Source organism: Oryx dammah, unplaced genomic scaffold, assembly GCF_014754425.2.
Source record: "Oryx dammah isolate SB20612 unplaced genomic scaffold, SCBI_Odam_1.1 HiC_scaffold_8, whole genome shotgun sequence".
Lineage (NCBI taxonomy): Eukaryota > Metazoa > Chordata > Mammalia > Artiodactyla > Bovidae > Oryx > Oryx dammah.
Window position 1 is genome coordinate 35,730,061 of NW_024070192.1, and position 20,818 is coordinate 35,750,878.

The 20,818-nt window shown below is 56.5% G+C and overlaps 2 protein-coding genes across 8 annotated transcripts; both read right to left on the reverse strand.

Annotated features, from left to right (window-relative positions):
• Positions 1-699: 699 nt before the first annotated feature.
• On the reverse strand, positions 700-5,789 carry SPAG7 (sperm associated antigen 7). The gene is made up of 7 exons (XM_040243650.1): positions 4,714-5,789; positions 2,221-2,288; positions 1,904-1,992; positions 1,672-1,756; positions 1,465-1,554; positions 1,211-1,367; positions 700-1,093 (listed from the first exon to the last, which is right to left on the reverse strand). The coding sequence occupies exons 1-7, from the start codon at positions 4,796-4,798 to the stop codon at positions 984-986; spliced, it is 684 nt and encodes a 227-aa protein (XP_040099584.1). The 5' UTR covers positions 4,799-5,789; the 3' UTR covers positions 700-983.
• On the reverse strand, positions 5,010-20,458 carry CAMTA2 (calmodulin binding transcription activator 2). Of its 7 annotated transcripts, none has more exons than XM_040243636.1 (23): positions 20,380-20,446; positions 19,012-19,106; positions 18,694-18,797; positions 18,283-18,350; positions 18,065-18,200; positions 17,390-17,476; positions 16,976-17,129; positions 16,488-16,622; positions 14,997-15,937; positions 14,180-14,306; positions 12,496-12,630; positions 10,568-10,683; positions 9,791-9,975; positions 9,414-9,492; positions 9,056-9,278; positions 8,585-8,886; positions 7,401-7,597; positions 6,987-7,170; positions 6,701-6,772; positions 6,565-6,585; positions 6,211-6,380; positions 5,956-6,030; positions 5,010-5,854 (listed from the first exon to the last, which is right to left on the reverse strand). In XM_040243636.1, exons 2-23 carry the CDS (start codon positions 19,040-19,042, stop codon positions 5,791-5,793), a joined length of 3,606 nt encoding a protein of 1,201 aa, XP_040099570.1. In that variant the 5' UTR covers positions 19,043-19,106; positions 20,380-20,446; the 3' UTR covers positions 5,010-5,790. The 7 variants fall into 7 exon arrangements, with proteins under 7 accessions (XP_040099570.1, XP_040099575.1, XP_040099573.1 ...); XM_040243638.1 differs by having other exon boundaries at positions 5,174-5,854; positions 17,390-17,461; positions 20,380-20,458; XM_040243640.1 differs by having other exon boundaries at positions 5,177-5,854; positions 8,585-8,859.
• Between the last annotated feature and the right edge of the window lie 360 nt (positions 20,459-20,818).

Genomic DNA, 20,818 nt, shown 5'->3' on the forward strand with positions numbered 1-20,818 from the left:
GAGGGGTGAGTGGACATGGAACCCGCTGCGACAAGGAGGAAGTGAGGGGACTGGTCAGAGAGGAAGTTGGGCTGGATGTAGAACCATTACACTCATATTATGGAAGGAGGCAGGGGAAAGCCTGTGCATTATGTGAAATGAAGCTGAAGAGGAACTGACAGAACGTTGAACCAGCTCCAGAGGGGTGGAGGACCAAGGTCTGACATCACCATGAGGGGGAAGCTGGATCAGATCTGCCCAGAAATGGAAATTTACGGGGTCTGCGGAGGGTACTGCAGTGCTGAGGTCTGAGTGCTTGTCCTTATGAAATTGAGGTACTTGGTGAGGATGGTCATGGGAACCAAAGCAGCTACATTTCCATGGAGCCTCAAGGATGGGAAACTATTATCAATATGCAATCTTTGAAACAGTCCTATCAGGTAGTTACCATTATTATCCCCATTTTACTGGTGAGGAAACAGTCACAAACAGGCAAAATACTTTACCAAGGTGACAGGAAGTGGCAGAGCCAGGATCCAGAGGTAGACCACTTGGCCGTAGTGACTGTGCTCTTAAAAAATACCATCCCTTAGGAATTTCTGCAAAAGTGCCAATATTTGGCCATCTTTGGCCCACAAAAGCAAGTTTATATTATTCAACCTATAATTATTTCACCTCCTTTACAGAGCCTACCTTTCTCTCTGCTAACAAACCAAGACATTGGGTCAAATGGTATTTATTAAATGTAAAGTAATCCCAGCCCCATGGGGAAGAAAATTCCAGGACGAACAGAATAATACAGATTAAATACCCACCTGAGCATTCACACTTTCACATACTAACACACACACACACACACACACACCACATACATATCTGAGCTCGAACAGTGACAAACACTGTGCCTGAGTGACAGCTGTTAGAAGGTGGGGCTCCAGGATGGGTTCTAATAGCAGCAGCCTCGTCCCTCCCTGCCCCCTGCCCTGCCCCAGGAGCTGGGATGCCTAGGAGGTAGATGGCAACTCTTCCCCGCTCTGCCGCAGACGCTTCTTGGCCCGGATCTCATTCATGGCCTCTTCAATGGAGCGTGTGTCCCTCTTGTTGGCCACGGGCACTAGGGGCAGACGGGAGGGTGGGAGGACCTAGGAGTCCTGTGCCTTGGCCTCCCCTCTCCCTCCCCCCAACCTGTGCTCTCTTCCCTGCCCCCTCCCAGCCCCCACTGTGGCCTCACCACAGCCGTAGGTCTTGTTGGCCTGTAGCATGTGAGCTGCATCCTTGGCTGCCCCCTTGCCAATAAGGTGGCTGTATTTGTCTTTGTAATCGCTGGCTGGGCTCACCACCACGGGTCCCTGCTGGGCCGCTTCCTCCTCCTGTCGCTGGGCCAGCTCCTGAGGGTGCAGAGGGGGTCGCCGGAGCTCAAGGCCTGACCTCAGCCCCTCCCAGATGGTGGTGGCAGGGTCCCAGGGACTTCCAGGCATAACTCACCTTCAGCCTCCGTTTCTCCTCAGCCTTCTGGGGGTCCCACTCCTCGCCACGCCGGTAGGAGTCCAGCTCTTCATCTGAGGGTGCAAACTCCTGGGAAAGAAGTGATGGGGTCAAGGTTCCACATACATAGTTTACTTCAATCCTCTCCCCTGGGGCGGGGTACAGGCTGAAAAGGAGAGCGCGGGGAACTCAACTCGGGCCTTTTACCTTTTTGAAGATCATGACATAGCGACACTCATCATCTTCCCCGAAGGAGAAGGATGTCAGGCCAGCCACTTCCACCACATCGTGTCTGGGGAGGGGGAGCCAAAGGGAAAGAGGTTGTGAAGCCATGAGGCGGGCCAGTGCCCTCCTCTAGGAGGTTCTCCCCTCTGAACCTTTCACCCTTCGTGCCTCCTTGACCACCCACTTCCTGTCGCCGCAGCCCAGAGACACTCACAGTATGCTCCTCTCTATCTTATTCATCGGCTGAAACTTTTTCTTGATCTGCCCACTGTCTTGGATGAAATCTGACACCTCTTTCTCCATCTTGGTAGAGGGAAAAGGGAAGAAGATATGAGATGATGGCTCCACCCCACTACCCCTCTCCCCAGCAGGGCCAACAGGCTTGCGCCTCCCACACCTTTCCCACCTCCGTGCCACTGACTTCTGGGCTTCTCAAGACAGTTTCCACACAAACTAAGTCCTCAACCTTCCGATTCTAACTTATTGTTAGTCCTTTCTGATGCTGCCTTTGATCTCTCCAGTTGTTCTTACCCTTTTACGAAATTCTACTTTCTGTTGTTTCTCTTGCTCCTGTAGTTTCTTCAGGCGGGCTGCCTGCTCTGGGGGCAAGAAATGGCAGCATGAGGCCAGGCGTGGAAGTATGGGTGGTGAGAGGGTGTAAGGCTTTGGGAGGGGTCTCGTGTCCACTGGGAGGTGTCAGGGTAGGAAGGGAGGATTACTGTTATTTGCCAAGCATTTATTGATATTTACTCTATCCCTGATACGTTGCTAGGCCCTGAAGTACAAAGAGGATGAAGACACAGCTTTGCCCTTTAGGAGCTCACAGTTTAGTGGGAGAAACAGCAATGAGAATCATGCTCAACCCTGTTTCCCACTGGGGAAACCAACTAGCAAACATTTTTATTTATTGCTTACGACATACCAAGAACTCTAAGGCTTGGGGAGGTAATGGGAACAGACCCAGTCCTGGCCTCAAAGAGTTTATCATCTCATTGTCTACACAGGATAGAGGAAATTATTTAACTTCCTATATTTTGTAATACCCCCACTTCTTATTTCTACAGCCAAGATGAAGCTGAAATGGCCAGTCTAACATTCTTCTCCTCTGGGAGTGCAGGGGTCTGAGCTGTAAAGAGAACTCGCTACCTTTGGGTCTTACTGTCCCCTCTTCTCTCTTCTGCCGTTTCAAATTGCTGACAATCTTAAGGCCTACTTTTTCCACAGGATCAGAACCCCTTCTGCTGCACTGAACCTATTCGCATTTTCCTAATCACTTCATGTCTTTGCACATGTCGTTCCTGCTGCTTAAAATGCTCTTCTTCCCCTTGCAAACTTTGAGATCCACCATGAGTCAGATGGTGAAGAATTACTTGTTCCTCTGGGGCCCAAGCACATTTGGTTCAGACATCCACTACAGCACATGCTGAGAACTAACAGACTATAACTTTTGTCTTCCCTACCCCACTATGAGCTCCTAGAAGCCAGGGACCCTGTTCCTTTCCTATCCAGTTACTCTCCGTGGCTCCAGGGCTTGACAGCTCAGGTGCGCTCTTCTCTTCAACCTCATGGGCTCAGACCCCATCTTGGTCACTGACTGTTCTGTCTTGAGAGTCTTCTCTCTGCAGCTGAGGAGGTGACTTAAGACATGGGCTTAAAAGTCACACCTGGGTTTGAAAGGCCGCCACTAAGTAACTGTGTAACCACAGGCAAGTGACTAAACTCTGAACTTCAGCTTCCTAGTCTGTCAACGGCCGCTGGTGAACCACCTAGTCAGTCGCGGTGAGCTTGAAGTAACTCAGTTCCCAGGTCCCATTATGCTCACTCCTTCCTTATAGCTTTCAAATATCTGCCTGGAGCACTGTGTTGCCCTCTCACTAACTGAATTATCTATTCTTCAGATCTCAGCTCATTGCAGGCTAGGTTAGAAGCCCTAAGTAGTTACACTCCTGACAATTATTTTTCTTTCAGAGCATTTATAAAGTTGATTTTTAACTCCTGTGTGATCATTTCATCAATGCTCCGGACTGTCGGCTCCTTTGAGTGTGCCCCTGGCCCTTAGCAACCATTCAGTAAATATGGATGTTAGTTTGACATTAAGCAGCACTTGAGCACTTTGAAGGCACCCACCCCTGTCCTGGCCTCCCTCGAACAGGTGGGGAGCCGGTGTCCTCCCGCAAAGGCACTCGTTCTGTCAGATTCATTCACACGCTGCGGAGAGAGCTGGAGAGGCTTGCACCGCCCAGCGGGCCGCGCCCTACACTGGCAGTCCAACTTGAACCGCCAGCAGAGAAGTTACTCGAACACAGGCTGGGAGACTATGGCCAATCGGACCGGGTAGGGGCCTTCTCATTCCTCCAATCAACATTCACGACCCGCCCAGGGAACTCAGGAATTTCAGGGTACATATGAGAGAAATGTTGGAGCGCGGCAGAAGGGATCGGGTTAAATCAAGTAGGCGGAGCATAAGGGCACTGAACGGCTCCAGCAGCCAATTAGAGGTGCTGAGGGTGGGGTGGGCTCGAGGAAGGTCGAACAAAACTTAATCGGTAGCCCTTTAAGTTGAGGAGGCCAATAGGGGAGAAAGGGTTGTGGATGGACGTATCCTGGATCCAATCGGAAGGGGACGAGGTGCACGGACCGGCGCGCCGGCAGGGCGGGCGGGGCCGAGCGGTCGATCTTACCGCCCTCCGATCCGAAGGCGGGAAGGGGTTGGGTGGGGTTCAGGGCAGCCTACCAATCAGACCACGCCACCGGCGGACAGGCGGGCCCACGGGCGAATTGAAAACAAGGACTGCGGAAGGCCAGGGCAGGAAGAGGCAGGGGGCTGGTGCTGAGCTTCAGGGAGCCAATCATCGTCCGCTAAGAACAGCGGGCGGGTCAGCAGCCCTTTTAGGGACTCGGAGGGTCTCTGAAGGGGCCGGTGAGGGGTCTTTCAAGGTTGAGAAGGCGGGGTCATCCAAAGAGGGAGGATTGCGATCCGGAGAACCGGGCGAAGAAAGCCGGCTATGAATTTGGGATCCTCACCTCGGGCCTTGCGCCGAGTCTCCTGATCACCGAGGCTGGGTGGCTTCTCCATGGAGCTCAGGATGGAGCCCAGTAGGTCCGCCATCTTGGGAGTGACTGAGAGGGGGCGGTGCGTCTTAAAGGGAAGGGCAAAATGCCTTTAAGGCCGGAAACACGTCGGAGGCGGAAAACCACACACCCGCCCCGCCCCGGCGCGGCTCAGATCCCGGCTTGGCGCGCACGCAGCCTTCCGCCGGCCGGGGCCCCGCCCCTCCCCTCCCCTCCCCGCCGCCCGCAGACAGAGGCCGGAGGCTGGCTGGTGCAGCGATGTTTAATGGCAATTCGTAGAAACCAAGCCCATGCACAAGTAGAAAGTGCTCGTGGAGCCGGCAGGAGGCTCCCGCCGCGCCAGGAACCACAAGCCCGGCCGTGCAGCCCTCCCTGCGGCGCCTTAAATAGATTCTTCACTATACTCTGTATGTTACATTATGTACAAGGCCCCTCCCCTCGGGGACGGGGCAGGACTCCGCAGCGCGTTTCTATATACATCCCCCCCTTTGGCCCCGAGATTGGTGGCCGGAGTCGGTCGGTTGACGGGGAAAGACAGGGCCAGAAAGGGAGGAAACAGACGCAAACATGCGGAGTCGGGGTCGGGGCACGGTCAGCCCTGAAACACGAGGGGCGCGCGCGTAGCGAAGGCAGAGGTGGGACCGAGGCGGATACATTCAGAGACGCGTCGAACAAATAAATAAGGCAAGTCAGGAAGGGGCCGAGGTGGGCACAGGCAGGGAGGGAGCTGTGGAGAAGGGGCAGGCAGGGCTCCGGAGGTCACAGCTGAAGATGCAGGTATGTGGGGCATGGGTCTTCTGGAGCCGGGGACTAAGAGAAGGGGGCGCGACCCGGAGGGAAGAGAAGGAGGCAGGGGTGGGAGAGGGAGTTCAGCACTTCGGAGGGGTGGGGGGGTGGAGACCCAGGACGGGCTAGCACAGAAGTGACGGGAAAGCTGCCGACAGGGGGCTCCCCCTCCCCCAGAGAGCCCTCTCCCTGTTAAGACTGCAAGAAGCGGCCCCCAGGGTGATGAGAAAGGCAGTGGAGAGGTCAGGTGGCCAGCCCGGGTTGGGGAAGCCCTTCCAGCTCCTGGTTCTGCTTCAGTTCCCTCATCCTGCGGAGAGACAAAGGAGTCAGGAGACCGGCCGATCAGGGCGGTGGGATGAGGAGGCAGCGGCGGGGCCCAGTCCTCCCCAGTTAGGGAAAGGGCAACACCTGTGTCGGCAGCGCCGCAGGAATCGCATGATCTTCCGGGCTGCCTGGTCCTGCTTCTTGGTGAGAAAGGAGCCTCTGGTGGAAGGAAGAAGAGATGAGACCGCACAGGACACTCGGGAATCACCTGCCCCCCGCCCCTTAGGAACCTTGGCAGGGCAAGGGCGGGGGAGGAGCAGGATGATGAGTTGGGAGTCCATGGGCAGTGGCCGTGGACACAGTGGGTGTGCACTGAGGGCTGGAGGGTTGGGGCCGTACTTGTTGCGGGCAGGCAGGGTCCCTGGGGGCCGGCGGCGGTAGGAGCGGTAGCGCTGCTGGATGAGGACTGCCGCTCGGCGGCTCTGCTGAAACCGTTTCTGTTCGTAGTAGCTTCGGAACTTGCTCTGGATCAGGATGGCCGCCTGGGTCATCTTCTTATAGAGTGCAAACTGCAGGGGTGGGGAGGAGGGGCAGGGGCTGACATGGAGGGACAGAGACCCAGACCCCTAAGGGTCACCCCCCACCCCGTTTCAAGTTCAGTCGATGCAAGTCCCTTTCTCTAATCCACACGCTCACGGAAGGAAAGGCTGAATCATCACAGACAGCCTCACACCCAGGTCTCATGCCTAATACCTTAAGTGCAATCCAGGTCAGCTTGTGGAGAGAAAAGGGGAGTTAGGGCTCCTGCAGCATTCTGGATACTCTGGGATGGGGTGAGTGGGTGCGTGTGTGGGTTGGTGGGTATGCTTTCAAGAGAGGACAGCCTCACCTGTTTGTACTTCCGGTAACAGCGCTGGATCACAGCGGCTGCTACCTCCTGCTGTTCCTTCAGCCGCCGGCCCTAAGTGGCAGGAAGGAAGTCTCAGCACCTCGATCAGTTAGGAATTGCCCACCTAACACCTGACCTGCTCCTCCAACGTGCCTGGGATCCCTTGACCCTTCTCCCTACCCCTGATCTGTCTGGATGATTGCTGTCTCCCCCAAAGTCCTGGGAACCCATCACCTCCCCACTCAAGATTGTCTCAGTCATCCCCTGAAGCCCCCAAGCGCCCGACCTTGTATTTTCGGAAGGCTGTCTGGATGACTCGGGCTGCCTCGTACAGTTCCCGCTGCTCATGATCCGAGAGGGTCAGCAGGGCAAAGTCACTCTCCATCTTGCCACTGGCAGATGCAGAGAGAAACTCTGCCCAGGAAGGTGCTGGAGGGACAGCCAGGCGACCCCGCTCAAATGGCAGCTCACTGTAGGGCACAGGGATAAAGGGTGTCCTGGACATCTGAAGTCCCTCTTCTCCCACCTGGGCGCTGCTCTGAAGGCAGAGCCCCAGTAACAGGGTCTGGAGAGTGACTTCAGAGCTCGCCAGCCAGTACCAATCCCTTCCTCAAAGGCTCTGGCCATAGTGCAGCTTCTTCCCTCACTCCCTCCCATGTTCCTTTGAAGGAATCTGGAAGCTTTATCCTAAGCTGGTCACCTCGGAGGGGCCGAGCTGGGGAAATGGTCCACGTTCTCCAGGTAGCTGGCCAGCCAGGACATGGTCTCACTGAGCCCCACCGCTCCTGTCCTCTCCCGTATTGTGGCTCCGGCCTCAGACAGCCCAACGAAGTCCTCTCGTTTAATCCGCTCTGGTGTGGCTTCAATAATCTGCTTGGCCAGTGAGATCATGTCCACCTGGATGAAGGAGAAGCTGGGTGAACCTTGAGGGGCCCCCCAGCTGTTCTTGTTCTGCCAAGGCCATAGCATAAGTTCACTTCCTATCTTTCTCCTATCAGCACCAGACGATGAGGCCTCATAGATGGCTGCCCCCATTAACCCTGTCTTTCTTGGCCAGTGTTCCAGGTTCACTTACACTCCTTGGGGTCCCACTCAATACAGCCCTGTGTTGAGACGTTGTGGAAAACATAGGCTAGGAAGGACGTACAGCACATGGGGATTCAGACAGCCCACTGTGCCCCCCAGCCTGCCCCATGCCAGCTCCCACAGACTTGGCCATGTCTGCCACCCCCTCCTTGAGCTTGCCAAGAATCAGCTGAGCGCTTGCCAATCACATGACACCTTATTGAATAACTCCAGCCCTGCAGCACTTTCTGCTGGTCTCACATAAAGACGCCTACTGTGTGGCGTTCTCTAAATCTGTTGCACTTTAGTGCTCCCTGGTTAATCCCTTAGTCTCTCTAAAGCAGGTATGTCCCAGGCCCTAACAGAGAAGCAGGCTGCTGCACGTGAAGAGCCACTCTCCACTCTCATGGGTTCATTCACTCTACAAGATTCTTAGCTCTTAGCATGTGCAAGCCTCCCCCTACCCCCTGGTTAGTGCCAGACACTTCCGCTTCCATCTTGCCGACCTCTCTGACCTCTCTGCTCCTCCTTCCCCGCTTCCTGCCATCGCTCTTGTCCCTTTATGGAACAACAGGTAACCCCTACCACCCAGCTCTAATTGAAGATATTCTCCAGAATTCTAACTTCTGAGGCCTCATGACTTCTGAATCCCAAGCCCTGACAGAAGCTTACACAGAGGATTACCTTGCCTGTCCCCAAATGGGGGTAAATGACCCCTTCTTCCCAAACTGCCACCCGGCTCTGCTTGTTTCATGTGGTGGCTGGCGTCACCCCAGCTGTGCACCCCCCTCTGCTTGGAGCCCTCCACCTAAGCAGTACCGGGATCACATCCACAGCTGGTGGACTATCGGCTTCCTCTGGAGCAGCCCCACCATCCAGGGCTGGTGGGAGAGGCGGCGGCGAGGGTAGGGGCCCTCTGGGGTTGGTGGCTTCATAGTCCATGAGGAATAGGGGGGCCTCTGGGACACTGGAGGAGAGCTGGCCTGGGACCATCTCCATAGTCATCTCAGAGGCTGGCAGAGGAGCAGGGGGAGGACTCCCATCTGGGGCGCTAGAATAGGCCGATGTGACGGAGAAAGTGCCATCCGAGAGCTCTGAAGGTGAGGAGACACTGCTCAGGCCTGCAAGGGGAGGGAAGGGGGTGTGAGCATAAGGCGCCACTTGTCCCCTCACTCTCCATCTCCCTGGCCTTGCTGCTCTTACCTCCCCATCCCTACAACCTCGCTCGTCTCCCACCCTCTAGCTTTCCCCTGGCCTGCGCTTCCACCCACATTCTCCTTAAACCCTCACCAGTGTCGGGGCTGGAGGAGGGTGGCGACAGGGCAGGCGGGGGCTCAGCAGAAGCTTCCTGTCTTTGCAGTTCCTCCAGGCAGCGGGCGAGGCGCACATGACCCCGGGAATGAGCCACGGATAGGGGCAGGCGGCCCAGAGAGTCAGGAATGCTCAGCGCCTGTCTGTTCCAACGGAAGAGGAGCACAGCAGCCTCCAGGTGACCCAGGGCACAAGCCCACATCTGAGGAGAAGAGGGCGGAGGTAGAGGTAAGGCATGGGCCTATCCTTACTCCTTCCCTGCATCCCCCAAACGATCTCTTTGAAGAACTGCTCCCGTTTCCCATTGTTCACGTGCGCTAGGAACCAGCATTCTCACCAGAGGGGTGCAAGAGAAGTGGTCCACATTGAGTGGGTCAACCTCTTGCTCCAAGTCCAAGCTTCCTGTCTCCACACTCCTGGAGGATTTGGGAAAGGGACAGCAGAGCCGTTAGGGATAAAGGGGGCCCAGTAGGAACTTCCGAATCGAAGGGGCTGGCAGGCACTATCAGCAGGATGAGTAATCAAAGAGATTAATGATTATAAGGAGGTCAAGAAGTCAGCATTGTAAGTCAGAGGACATTAAAACTCCCCCAAGTGCAAACCCTGTTCCAGCCCCGCTTCCTTCCCACAGTGACCCCAACTCCCATGGCAGGCCTCCAGTTCCTCCTCAGTCCTTGACACCCCCCACCTCAACTCCCACCAGCCCCAGCTCACCGCCACTGGCTCAGGGTCTCGATGAGGCGGGCATAGCCCTGGGCAGCAGCCAGGTGCAGAAGGCTCATGCCCCGGAAAGGGCTTCCATGGGCCAGATGCTCAGGACCCCTCCAGGTGGAGCGTGGGATCATGTTCTCTACCAGGACCACCACCCGGGCCTCGAACCCAGGCCCCTGGCCTTCATCCTGTGGTGCACACACCCTCAGGCAGAGACCTGAGCATCCCCAGCCTGGGATGGCCTTAGCCACCCCATCCCTGTCCTCTCAGCTTCCAGTTCTGCCCCCTCCCTACAATTCCCATTCTAGGCTCCCACCACCCTGACCTCTGATGGCTGGTCAGTCCTCCCTGCCCCTCCGGCAGCTTTCTCCAGCAGCCAGACCTCATGCCTGCATGCCCATGTGGTGCTTTCACTTTGGCTCAGATCAGTGCCATATCCACAGATGGCTTCTCCCCCTCAGAACCTAGAGCCCTCTCCAGTCTTCTTTCCTCAGAGACCTGGAACCCTCAGAGTGCTGAGCCCCGACTTCTTGGATCCGCCCCCCACCCTCACCTCCACCCTCCTTCAGACCAGAAATAGTCTGAAGCTTGTCATGCCAAGAGGGTGCCCAGAATAGCCACTCCTGCCACAGGGTGGGGGTGGGAGCAGGGTGATGTCACAGAGAAGGGAAGGGGATTGGCTGGGGCCTGGACAGCGAGGGGAGTCACACACTAGAGCTGATTTCTACAGGAAGACCCTCCCCCCCTGCTTCCCACTGTAGAGTGCCCTCATGGAGGTACCTGAATTGGAGGGGTGTCAGGAGCCTGGCAAGGGGCCTGCCCAGCTGCTGCGATCTCTGCCATCCGCTTCTCCATCTGCTCCAGTCGCTCCAGGATGGACATCCGAAACTGGTTGTCTGGGGGGAAGAGGAGTGGGCATAGGGGGCTCAGTGGGCAGGGTCCAGGGGATGCCCTGGGCAACAAAGCCAGATCCTGTCGCAGGGTCTGAGTGATGAAGACACAAGCATATCCTTTCCTCTTCTCCATACAATGGCCCTTTACCCTCCCTGCCTCCACCTTCTGAATAGAGCCCCCCCAGGACCAGTCCTCAGTCTAGGGCTCTTCATACCACGTGTCCACCTAGGACCTGAATGCAGAACCAAGACTGTGTCCTTCAAAGACACAGAGACTGTAAGACTCCCCGCTGGGTGTCCAGCGCCAGTTGCCCCAGATCTCTCTCTCTCTCACACACACACACACACCCCCACACACACCCACCCCAGATCTCTCACACATACATGCATGTACATGCGCATACTCCCAGCCTCCTCCCAGGTGGCTTATTTTGTTCCTTCTTGCCGTAGACACTACCTTTGTCCCCCATGCTGGGGCTGAAGGACTTCAGGGTCCCTCCTCTCTGTTAATCACTGCCCCAAAGAACTCAGAGACTGATTTGAAAAGCACCACCCCCTCCTCCTGGCCCCCCGCAGCTGTCCACAAAGAGGATGGCGGGGAGGGGAGGTGACAGAGATGAATGGCCAAGTCCATTTCTCCTCCTCCTCCCCCACCCCATGCACAAATGCACACGCACACATCCCAAGCTATATCTGTCCCCTCCTGAGATCACACAAGGATGAAGAGGGGAGGAAGAAGGGGGTCAGAGCCATGGGAAAACAAACAGGTGGAGGCTGGGGATGTTTTGAGATGCCAGGACAGACGGGCAAGAAGGTAGAGAGGGGATGATGGGGAGGAGGGTAAAGAGCTCTGAGCAGAGACTTAAGGTATGAGAACAGAGAGGGGAAGACAAACAAGAGGAAGGAGAGGAGAGAAAAAGGGTACAGGAGAGCTGGGGATGTAGAACGAACAAGGAATAGGAAAGGAAGTGGGGAAGTGAAGACAAAAATCCAAGGAGGAATGGAGAGATGAGAGAGTCAGGAGACACACAGGAGAGATGGTAAAGCACAGGTTAAACAGGAGGAAACGGAGACATGCAAACCTCAAGAAAGCAGATGCAGAGACAATTCTGAAAGCCACAGGAGGGACAACCAGTAAAGGGGACAGACAGCTCTGGATTTAAACAAACACACACACAGGTACACATACATGTATGTATGTGCATCTCTGTGTTGGTATAAGAAGATATATTAAAAATGGTGTATGTTATTGAGCATCGTTACAAGGAATTTTCATTTTCTACTTTGTGCTTTTCTGTAACTTCAAAATTTTCTATAATTAATGCCTGTCTTTATAACTAGAGGGAAAAACCATAGGAAAGTTTAAATATATTGTGTAGGCACATATACCGGAGAAGGCAATGGGACCCCACTCCAGTACTCTTGCCTAGAGAATCCCAGGGACGGGGGAGCCTGGTGGGCTGCCGTCTATGGGGTCGCACAGAGTCGGACACGACTGAAGCGACTTAGCAGCAGCAGCAGCAGCAGGCACACATACACTCATGTGTATCCCATGTTTGTTGCTCTGCACTGTCACGGCCCCACTCATGGCCTTGATCCCTTCCTATGGACAGGACAAGCGCTGGGACAAAGCAGCCTCCAAGGTTTACAGGGAAGAAGAGGTGAAGGAAATCTGCTGCTCCTTCAGAAATGAGCAAGGAAGCAGGAGTTGGGAAGAGCGGTACAGTGGGGGCAAGGCAGTGGCCACCCGAGTCCAGATGGGCCTAGGAACATGTCATGCTCAAAGGCGGTGGTGTCAGAAGGTTAGGAACTTACCGTCCAGTGACAGCCAGTCAAGCTGAGTACTAGGCAGTGACAGGAATCGGCGGGCTCGATACTCAAAGAGCACAGATGCAGAAAGGGGCCCCTCACGCCCTGCCACCTGCAGAGACACCAGCCCAACTTCATGGGCTGGGGAGGGCCAGGATCAGCGAGATGGCTCTCTTTCCTGGGCTCCTTCACCAGAGCCACAGGTGGTCCTTCCACATCCACCTCCCCCACCTGCCCTGTTGTGGCCCCAGAGGCCCCTAGCTCCAGTGGCCTTGGCTCTAAGTGGGGAGGGAACCCCTTTATTTGAGAACTTAATAGCTCCTCTGGGCCAGAGACCCCTTGGGTTCTAGACCCTGTAGTTAAGGATGTTGTTCAGCACCAAGGCATAGAAACAGAGTCAAGAGATACCTATGGGTGGTTTAGTCAACCAAGTTGTCTGACTCTTGTGACCCCATGGACTAAGCCCTCCAGGTTCCTCTTTCCGTGGGACTTTCCAGGCAAGAGTACTGGAGTAGGTTGCCATTTCCTTCTCCAGGGAATCTCCCCAAGCCAGGAATTGAACCCGGGTTTTCTGCATTACAGGCAGATTTTTTATCGATTGAGCCAGATGGAGGTGGATGTGTAGAGATACCTATACATATAAACAATTTGATGATGGTAAAATCTCTTATCTCTTAAGATCAAGGTCCAGAGGCCTTAACTCTGTTACTAAGATGGGGGAAAGGAATTAACTGCTCACCAACAGGGTCAAGTGAGAGCGGTGTCCCAGGATCTCAATATCTATAGCCTTGAGGATAAAGCCACCAGGCCCTGGTCCCAAGATTAGAGGCTGAGACTCCCAATTCCCAATGTCTCTGGTCTCAGCCCCTCTCCTGCCATCCACCACTGAACAGGGCTGCTGAGACTCGGGGAGGACACACTGATAGAGAGCAGAGCTGTCGACATGTCACTCCAGTGGTCCTTGGGGTCCCACAGCAACACTGCTGAGTGTCAGGTGAGAGGCAAAGGGGGTGGCAAAAGGGCGGAGATGAATCTTGGCAATGACATCCAGACCAGTGCTGTCCAAAAGAACTTTCCTCAGTGTTGGAGACATCCTGCATCTGCACTGTCCCCTGGCAGGGCACGAGCACATGTGGTCACTGAGCACTAAAATGTGGTTAGTGTGATGGCAGAGCTGAATTTGAAACTTCATTTAATCTTAACTATTAACTTCAATAGGCACACGTGGCTCATGGCTACCATACTGGACAGCACAGTTCTTGAAGTCAATGTCCCTCAGTCTCAGAACTGGTTGGAGGAGACCAACATCTCTCCCTTCTCATTCTCCCAAGAGACTCTCCCTGGACTGGAGTCAGAGGGCCTGGAGAGGCATGAGAGTTCCCTTGGGTCAAATGGCTGATCTTATAGAAGGGGAGGCCAAGGTCCTATGAAAGGAGTAGGCTTACTCAAGATCACTCATCAGCTCAGCAGTAGATTTTTTGGATTAGAATCTAGACCTTCTGACACCTCAACTCAGACTCATCTGCCTGCTGGAGGGCAGTGGCGGGGGGCCAACCACCGGGTTCAGCCCCAGGACTGGATGAGGTTGTTATGTTCTCAGGAACAACCCAACACATTTGTTCCCAGTGCTTCCTAGGAGTCCCAACAGTCATGTCTTAGTCCCTTCTCCTACCACCCCCAGTCCCCATACCGGGACAGTAGCAGCGTAAGACACCAGGCTGGACGAGTGAGGCTGGCACGGCGATGTGATCAAAGACACAGGAGTAATGCTCAGCGGCCTCTGTCCAAGGTCCTGTGATGAGCACCTTGACCCCACCCTGCAGGCAGAAGTCAGAGAGCCATGTGACTGAGGCTCTCTCTGCTGGGTATAATTACTCACTCCTTCATTCATTCAGACCCTGAGAGAGGACCTATTGCTCTCTGTACACCCCAGGGTCTGGGGTAGAGAGACTGGACATGGAGTGGAGTGAGAGTCACCCACTGTCCTTTCTCCCCACACTCCTGCCCTCTACTTGAATCTGCTAGAAACGGGGAACTCATTGCCTCTCCCAAGGCTACCATCCCATTTGTAGATAGCTATCACTGGGAGGAAGTCTTTTCTTGGGGGCCCCCCGGTACCCCCACAGAAGTTCCTGCTTTCTATCTCTGGGGCAGTGCAAAGCAGAACTTCACTGCTGAGTACAGTCTTTCAGCTTCTCAAAGTCTGCCATCACATCTCAGTTGGGTTTTCTCTTCTTCAGGCTGAACTGTCCCAGGCCCTCCCCACCCCACCCAGTCACCAAAGGAATGAAGTCCCCTGGGGCACTTGAGGGACTCACACAACCACAAGTCACAGGTAGAAGGAGGAGGGAGGGAAAAAGAGGTAGTTAAGAAGGCCTGTGAAAACTGTTCTATGTAAAGATAGAGGCTGGGAAGAGAACTAAGCAGCCATGGATGCTGAGGGAAACTAGGTCACGGGCCACAGGGTGAAAGGGATGCAGGAGGAAGGAGAGAAGTCTGAGACTCACCTCTGGGTAGGACCACTCTGGGGAGAAGTCTGTGATGGTGCTCAGAGCAGGAGAGAGCTGGGGGGCGGGGGTGGGGCCGCTTGGAGCTTCGTCACTGATGAGTTCGCCCATGAGGTCCGGGAATGATGAGAGACTGAAGGGCTCCAGCTCGCTGGCTCCCCCAGCTCCTCCAAACAAGGCCTCCCCTCTTCCTACTCTGCCCGATGGCTCCAAAGGGGCAGGTGAGGGTGGGGGTGAAGGAGGGGGTGAAGGTACGGGTGGGGCAGCCCCCTGGGCCTTGAGCTCCTCTCCACTGTCATCATCCTGAATGAAGAAGCAGTTTCCCCTTCTCCCGCCTGCTCCAGACTGTGGAGGGAGACCCCGGGCAGCCACCTGGGGCTCCAGGGCAGCAGCAGGCTCGAGCGCTGGACAGGGGGTATGGGCGGCCTCGGCCTCGGGGAAGTCTGGGCTCACCCCTTGGCCCCCTCCATATGTCTGGCCCCTCTGTGGGCTGTTGAGAAAACGATCAGGATCAAAGGCAGGGCTCGGAGGGGCTGGCGGGGCCGAGGGCTCAGAGCCCACAACCACAGCCACGCTCATGGGAGGCCTCGGATCCGCCTGTGGAGCCAAGTGCCTGGTGGGCGTCAAGCCCCCGGCTCGCTGCTCCAGTCCTGTCAGGAGGAGGATGGCGGTGCCTCCTCTGGAAGAACCCCCTCGGGAGGTTGGAGGGCTCGGTCTGATCTCTAGGGGTTCCGCAAAGCCGGAGGAAGAGGAGGAAGAGGAAGAGGAAGATGGGGAGGTATGTGCCTTGGGGAGCTCTGGGGGAAGCGGGGCTATCAGTGGAGGTGGCTCAGGGGGATGGGGGTGGGGGACAGAGGTCAGGGTTAAAGCTCGGGGCTCCACTTTGGGAGAGATGATACGGTGTTTCGTGCTGCTGCATTTGTGGGTGAGGCTCCCAGAACCTGGAGTGGAAGGGGTGGTGGGGAGAGAAGGGGTAAGACACATCTCTCTCCAGCCCTCCTTTGCTGGAAGCTGTCATGTATTTCCTGAGAAGTCACTACATACCAGAAGTGTCCTACTGCTTGTGGCCACTGGGAGGCAGCAGAAATATTTCTCCTCCCCCACCCTCCCCTTGGAGGAACACTGCAGGGGAGGATCCAGGGCTTGGGGGAATAGCTGAGAGCAATAGGTGAAAGCATAGAAAAAGGACAAAAGAACAGAACCAAGGGGGTGCCAACTAAGAATAAGGCTAAGCCTGTGTGTAAGCGGTAGTGCTGGGGCAGCCAGGAACTGCTAAAGGAAGAAAGCAGACAGAGAGCCCAGGCTGCCAGGAATAAGTAAAAGGAACTAGGCAGTATGCAGACAGGAAGGCCTCTGCTCGTCTGACCCATCTTTCTGGAACATGCAAAAGTCATGCAAATAAGCATGCAAATCCCAACAAGACAGCTAGCCCCCTCGTGTAAGGGCAGACCAGCGAGGAGGGAGGAAGGTTCCAAGGTCAGGGTCACTCACCAAGGCCCCCACTACAGAGACAGGCATGGGTTCGGGGTGCAGGCTTGGTCGGGTGGGTGTCTAGGATCTGCTGCACCAGCTGCTCTACGGAGAACTCCTCTGTCCCGTTTCCACAGCTCCACTTGATGCCATGAACTGGAGGAGAGTTGGGGGGGAAGTGCTGTGGGACCCCCCACAAAATAGGCCCCAGAGAACTCTGATGGCTCCTCCAGGCACCTGAGATGCTCTGAGACTTCCAGCCAGAGGAACAGTGGTCAGAGGCCCCCAGACTGCTCCTACCTGGAGCTCACAGCTGCCCTCCATAGTTGAACACCTTAGATCACACCAGGAACCCTGGTATCCACCCACCCACCCACCCAGGAAAGAAACCTCCTGGCTTGGGGCGACATGGTCACCCCACAGGCTCCTGAGTATAGAAACTTGGCTGCCATGGGAGGCCCCTAGGTCCACTCTCCCCTTGGAGCTCTGTCCTGGCCCTGTTGCCTTACACATGGGCTTCAGCTGTCCCAAGAGCTCCTCCCGGGACCACTTTAGCCACTCTCGGCGGTCGCTGCTGATGGAACAAAAGATGGGGCTGCAGCCCTTTCCACAGTCCTCCAGGGCCGGGACGTTCAGGTAGTGCACAAGCACGATGTCAGGGTTCTGCGGGCACAAGGGTACACACAGAGCGCTATGGGGTCCTGAGGTCCAGGGGCTTGGCCTCCTAATCCTCACTTTCTGCCCAGGCACCCCTAGCCTCACCCTCCCAAGTTCTGGCTCTCTCCATCCCCAAACCCTTTCTCTTCTTCCCAGTCTCCTTTCCACACTCAGAACCTCGTCATCCTTCCCCTTCATTCCGCAGACCCCCACCTCCCTCAAAGAGCCAGGTAGACTCTGTCTCCCTGAGCCCTTCCCGTCCTCACCTGGAGCAGCCAGTAGCAGCGCCGATGGAATGTGGGGACGATGGAAGAGTGAACGTAGCAGCCATAGAGACACTGCCAGGAGACAGGCTGGGGTGGGGGGAGGGCTAGTCTGCTCCCCAACTCTTCCTCTGTTCAGTCCCTTTGCAGGAATCCCAATCTTGCCACCAGTTCCTCTTTAACCCTTACCCACCCCCATCTATTCCCCACACCTTTCAAAACCCAGCACCCAAGTTACCCCGCGGTGAAGAGGAAGGGACAGTGAGGCCAGGACCTTAACAACAAGTACCAGATTTGAGACATGGGACTATCCAGAAATCAGAGGGCAGGGCAATAACACATCTGAGATGAGGAGCAATGATTTGAGAGAAGAGAAACCTGTGCTTTGAGGTACTAAGTACTGTCAGACCCCTACGGGAAACGCAAGAGAAGTGAGGGGATTGGGCATCTGTGGCCTCCAGGGGAAGGCGTGGCCTAAGTCCTGGAGAATTGGGTCATGGAGAGAAAGCAGAGAGTGGGCTGAGCAACCACCCAGCTGATCCAAAGTGAGTGAGAAGCGAAGAGTGACTGACTGGGAGGGTGGTAGGCAGAGAAGGTCACCAAGCCCTGGCAGGGCTGGAACCCAGCTCACGGGGAAAAGCGGGGGCCAAGGCAAGGTGTGCTGGAGGCCTTGCTTACCTCCATGCCCTGGACCTTCAGCTTCATGTGGTCCTCTCGAGTGGTCTTCCCATCCTTCCGCTTCTTCCAGAGGTAACCATCCTTCCGGTATTTCACCTTCTTGCGGTTGTAGAGGATAATGGAGCCATTCTGAGGCCTGAGAAGGGAAGGACTGGCCTTGAGTTCTGTGCACAGAACCCAGGACCCCTGCTACTTCCTGTCTTCAGAAACCTTCTCACCTTGTCTTGGGGGCACAGGATAGCCACTCGTCATGCTTCTCAAAGGTGATCAAGTAGGATGCAATCTCCTGGAGGAGAAGAGGCACTCAGGTGGGGGTCCCTTTCCCAAAGTCTCAGCCTGGCTTCTTGGGCCTCCTCATCTATACCTCAGGGATAACGGCATCCCTGGAGGACCGTGTGAGATAACGCAGGACAAGCGCTGAGCACAGTGCTCTGTAGGAAATACTTTTAAGTGGTAGCATTTATACACAGGTGCATATGCCAAGGAGAAATGAGCTCCTACGAGATGCAGGTCTTTATAGCTCTCCTGTGATGCCCAAAGAGCCTAGAGAGTGTTGAAAGCCGCAGAGGAGAACTCCTCCAGCCTACTAGGCCCTGCTGAGCCCCAATCCCCCCGGCTCCCTAGAAAACCTCATTTGTATTCCACCGGAGCCGCTCTGGAGGCAGCAACGGGCAGCGAGGAAGACACTCCAGCAGCTTCTTGGGGAGAAATATCTTCAGGTGGTGGCTGTTCTCTAGAAGGGATGAGAAGGGAGGGCTTAGCATGAGACATCCCAGTGAGAGCCCAGGGGAAAAGGGCCGAATCCAGAGCACTGGGGTGCGGGGTGGGGTGGTGGTGGTGAATGAAATGATGCCAAGGAGAGCGGGGATCCAAGAATTATAAGGTCACCACCGCTTGGGGGAAATAAAAGGCTGTGCCCAACCTGGAAACCTGGACTGTGAACTCACCAGCAACCTCGGTGGTGTCCTTGGTATTCATGGTGAGGACTCCAGGGGGCAAGGTCACCCCCGGCCTGAGGGGCCGGGGGGAGGGGGAGTCTGTGCTGGGAAGGGAGAGAACAAGGTCATGGCAGAAGCCCCCACACTATCAAGGATGAGAATGAGGTGGGAAACCTGGTACACAACCGGGTCGTGATATCTGAGGAAGCCAGAGGAAGGGGCTGGACTGTGGTGTCAGAGTACAGCCAGGTGATGGAGGAGAGGGTGAACCCAGACATCGTGCCAGGAACCAACACGAGTGGGAGACACAACAGAACAGAATAATCAGGAAGAGACCGGCGGGGTGGGGGAGGGGAGAAGGCCGGCGGGGGTGCGGCGTTTACAGCCCTGGCTCTCAACAGGCTGGAGCTGCGGAGGGGTCAGACCCTGGGGCTAGGACTCAGAGCATCCGGTCCTTGAAGGATGGTTTGACAAATGAGAGCCTGGATGTTGTGGGGAAGGCAGGAGTTCTAAGTCCAGGTGGAGAGCTAGGCCTTAAAAGACACACCCTGAGTTCCTTCTCTTTGATTTTTCCAAGGGGAAGGGCAGATCTGACAACTGATCTTAACCTCCACCCTTTCCTCCAGATTGGTTGGGCCTGAGTAGAACCTGGTTTAGACACCCAGGACCCAGCTACCCAGCCCCAGGTCAACCCATCCTCCACCCTGAGGCTGACCGCCCTGTCCACCCCACCGTACCTCTATCCCCAAAGCCTCTGCTTCCCTCGGCCTCCAGGCCTATCCTACCCTATCTACCACTCTGGCTCCAGCCTGAGCCCCCACCCTCCTGGGGGAACAGATGGAAGCTGGAGGATGCTCTCAGCGCGGGCTCCTCCAGGTGTCTGGGAATGGAGAGGGGGAAGAAGCCCGTCCGAGCACGACTGTGAGCCCTGGATTGGGGTAAGGACTCCGCCCTAGGGCGGCAGGTGCGCAGTCCGGGATGGGCAGCCGCCAGGGTGCGGAGCGGGCCCGGGGGCGGACCCCCCAGGAGGGGCGGTGGTCAGCGGAGACGCTCCGAGGTGGGAGGGTCCCGCCTCCCGCCCTCACGGAGAGATGTCCTGGAGAAGCTGCGGAAGAGAGTCCGCGGGCGCGTGGCGGGCAAGGGGCAGGGCAGGTGCTGGGGTGCGGGGGTCCCCGGGACGGTCCGGCCCGGCAGGTCCGCCGTGGGGCCCTGCGCCGAGCGGCGCCCCCTGGCGCGGGGGAGGAGGACGGAAGCGGGGAGTGAAGGCAAACCCGGGAGAGCGCCGGTGGTCCTCGGCGTGGCGCGCCAAGTCCGGGCGGTGGAGCTGCGCCCCCTGGCGCGGGGGCGGAGAGGCGGGCGAGAGGCCCCGGCTCTTACCTCCCGGGGTCCCGCGGGTGACGGCGGCAGCGGCCATTCTACCCCACACCGACCCCCCCCAGCGCCGGCTGACAGCGGCGTCCGACGTCACTGCGCACGGGGCGGGGCTTCCCAATTAAGGGGATGGGGGTCGGGACGGGAACCTGGGGTCAGCACACGTCTGGCTCTGGGTGGGGCGCGCTGGCCGGAGGGACTCGGTTTGCAAGGCCGCGAGCCAGGCGGAGGGACGGGCTGCCGGGAAGTCCCAGAGGGGGCGGCCGCGCTGAGGGGCAGGATGCGGGGTCCTGGAGGCGGAAGCTCCGCCGACTGACGTGACCTCGGCCCGGAGAGCCGGGTGGGGAACACTGGAGAGGGCAGGACTAAGTTTTGGGGTACAACTCCTTGAATTTGGGGGTATCAGCCCAACTTCATTTTGGCGGGGTCATCGCGAAGCTGAAAA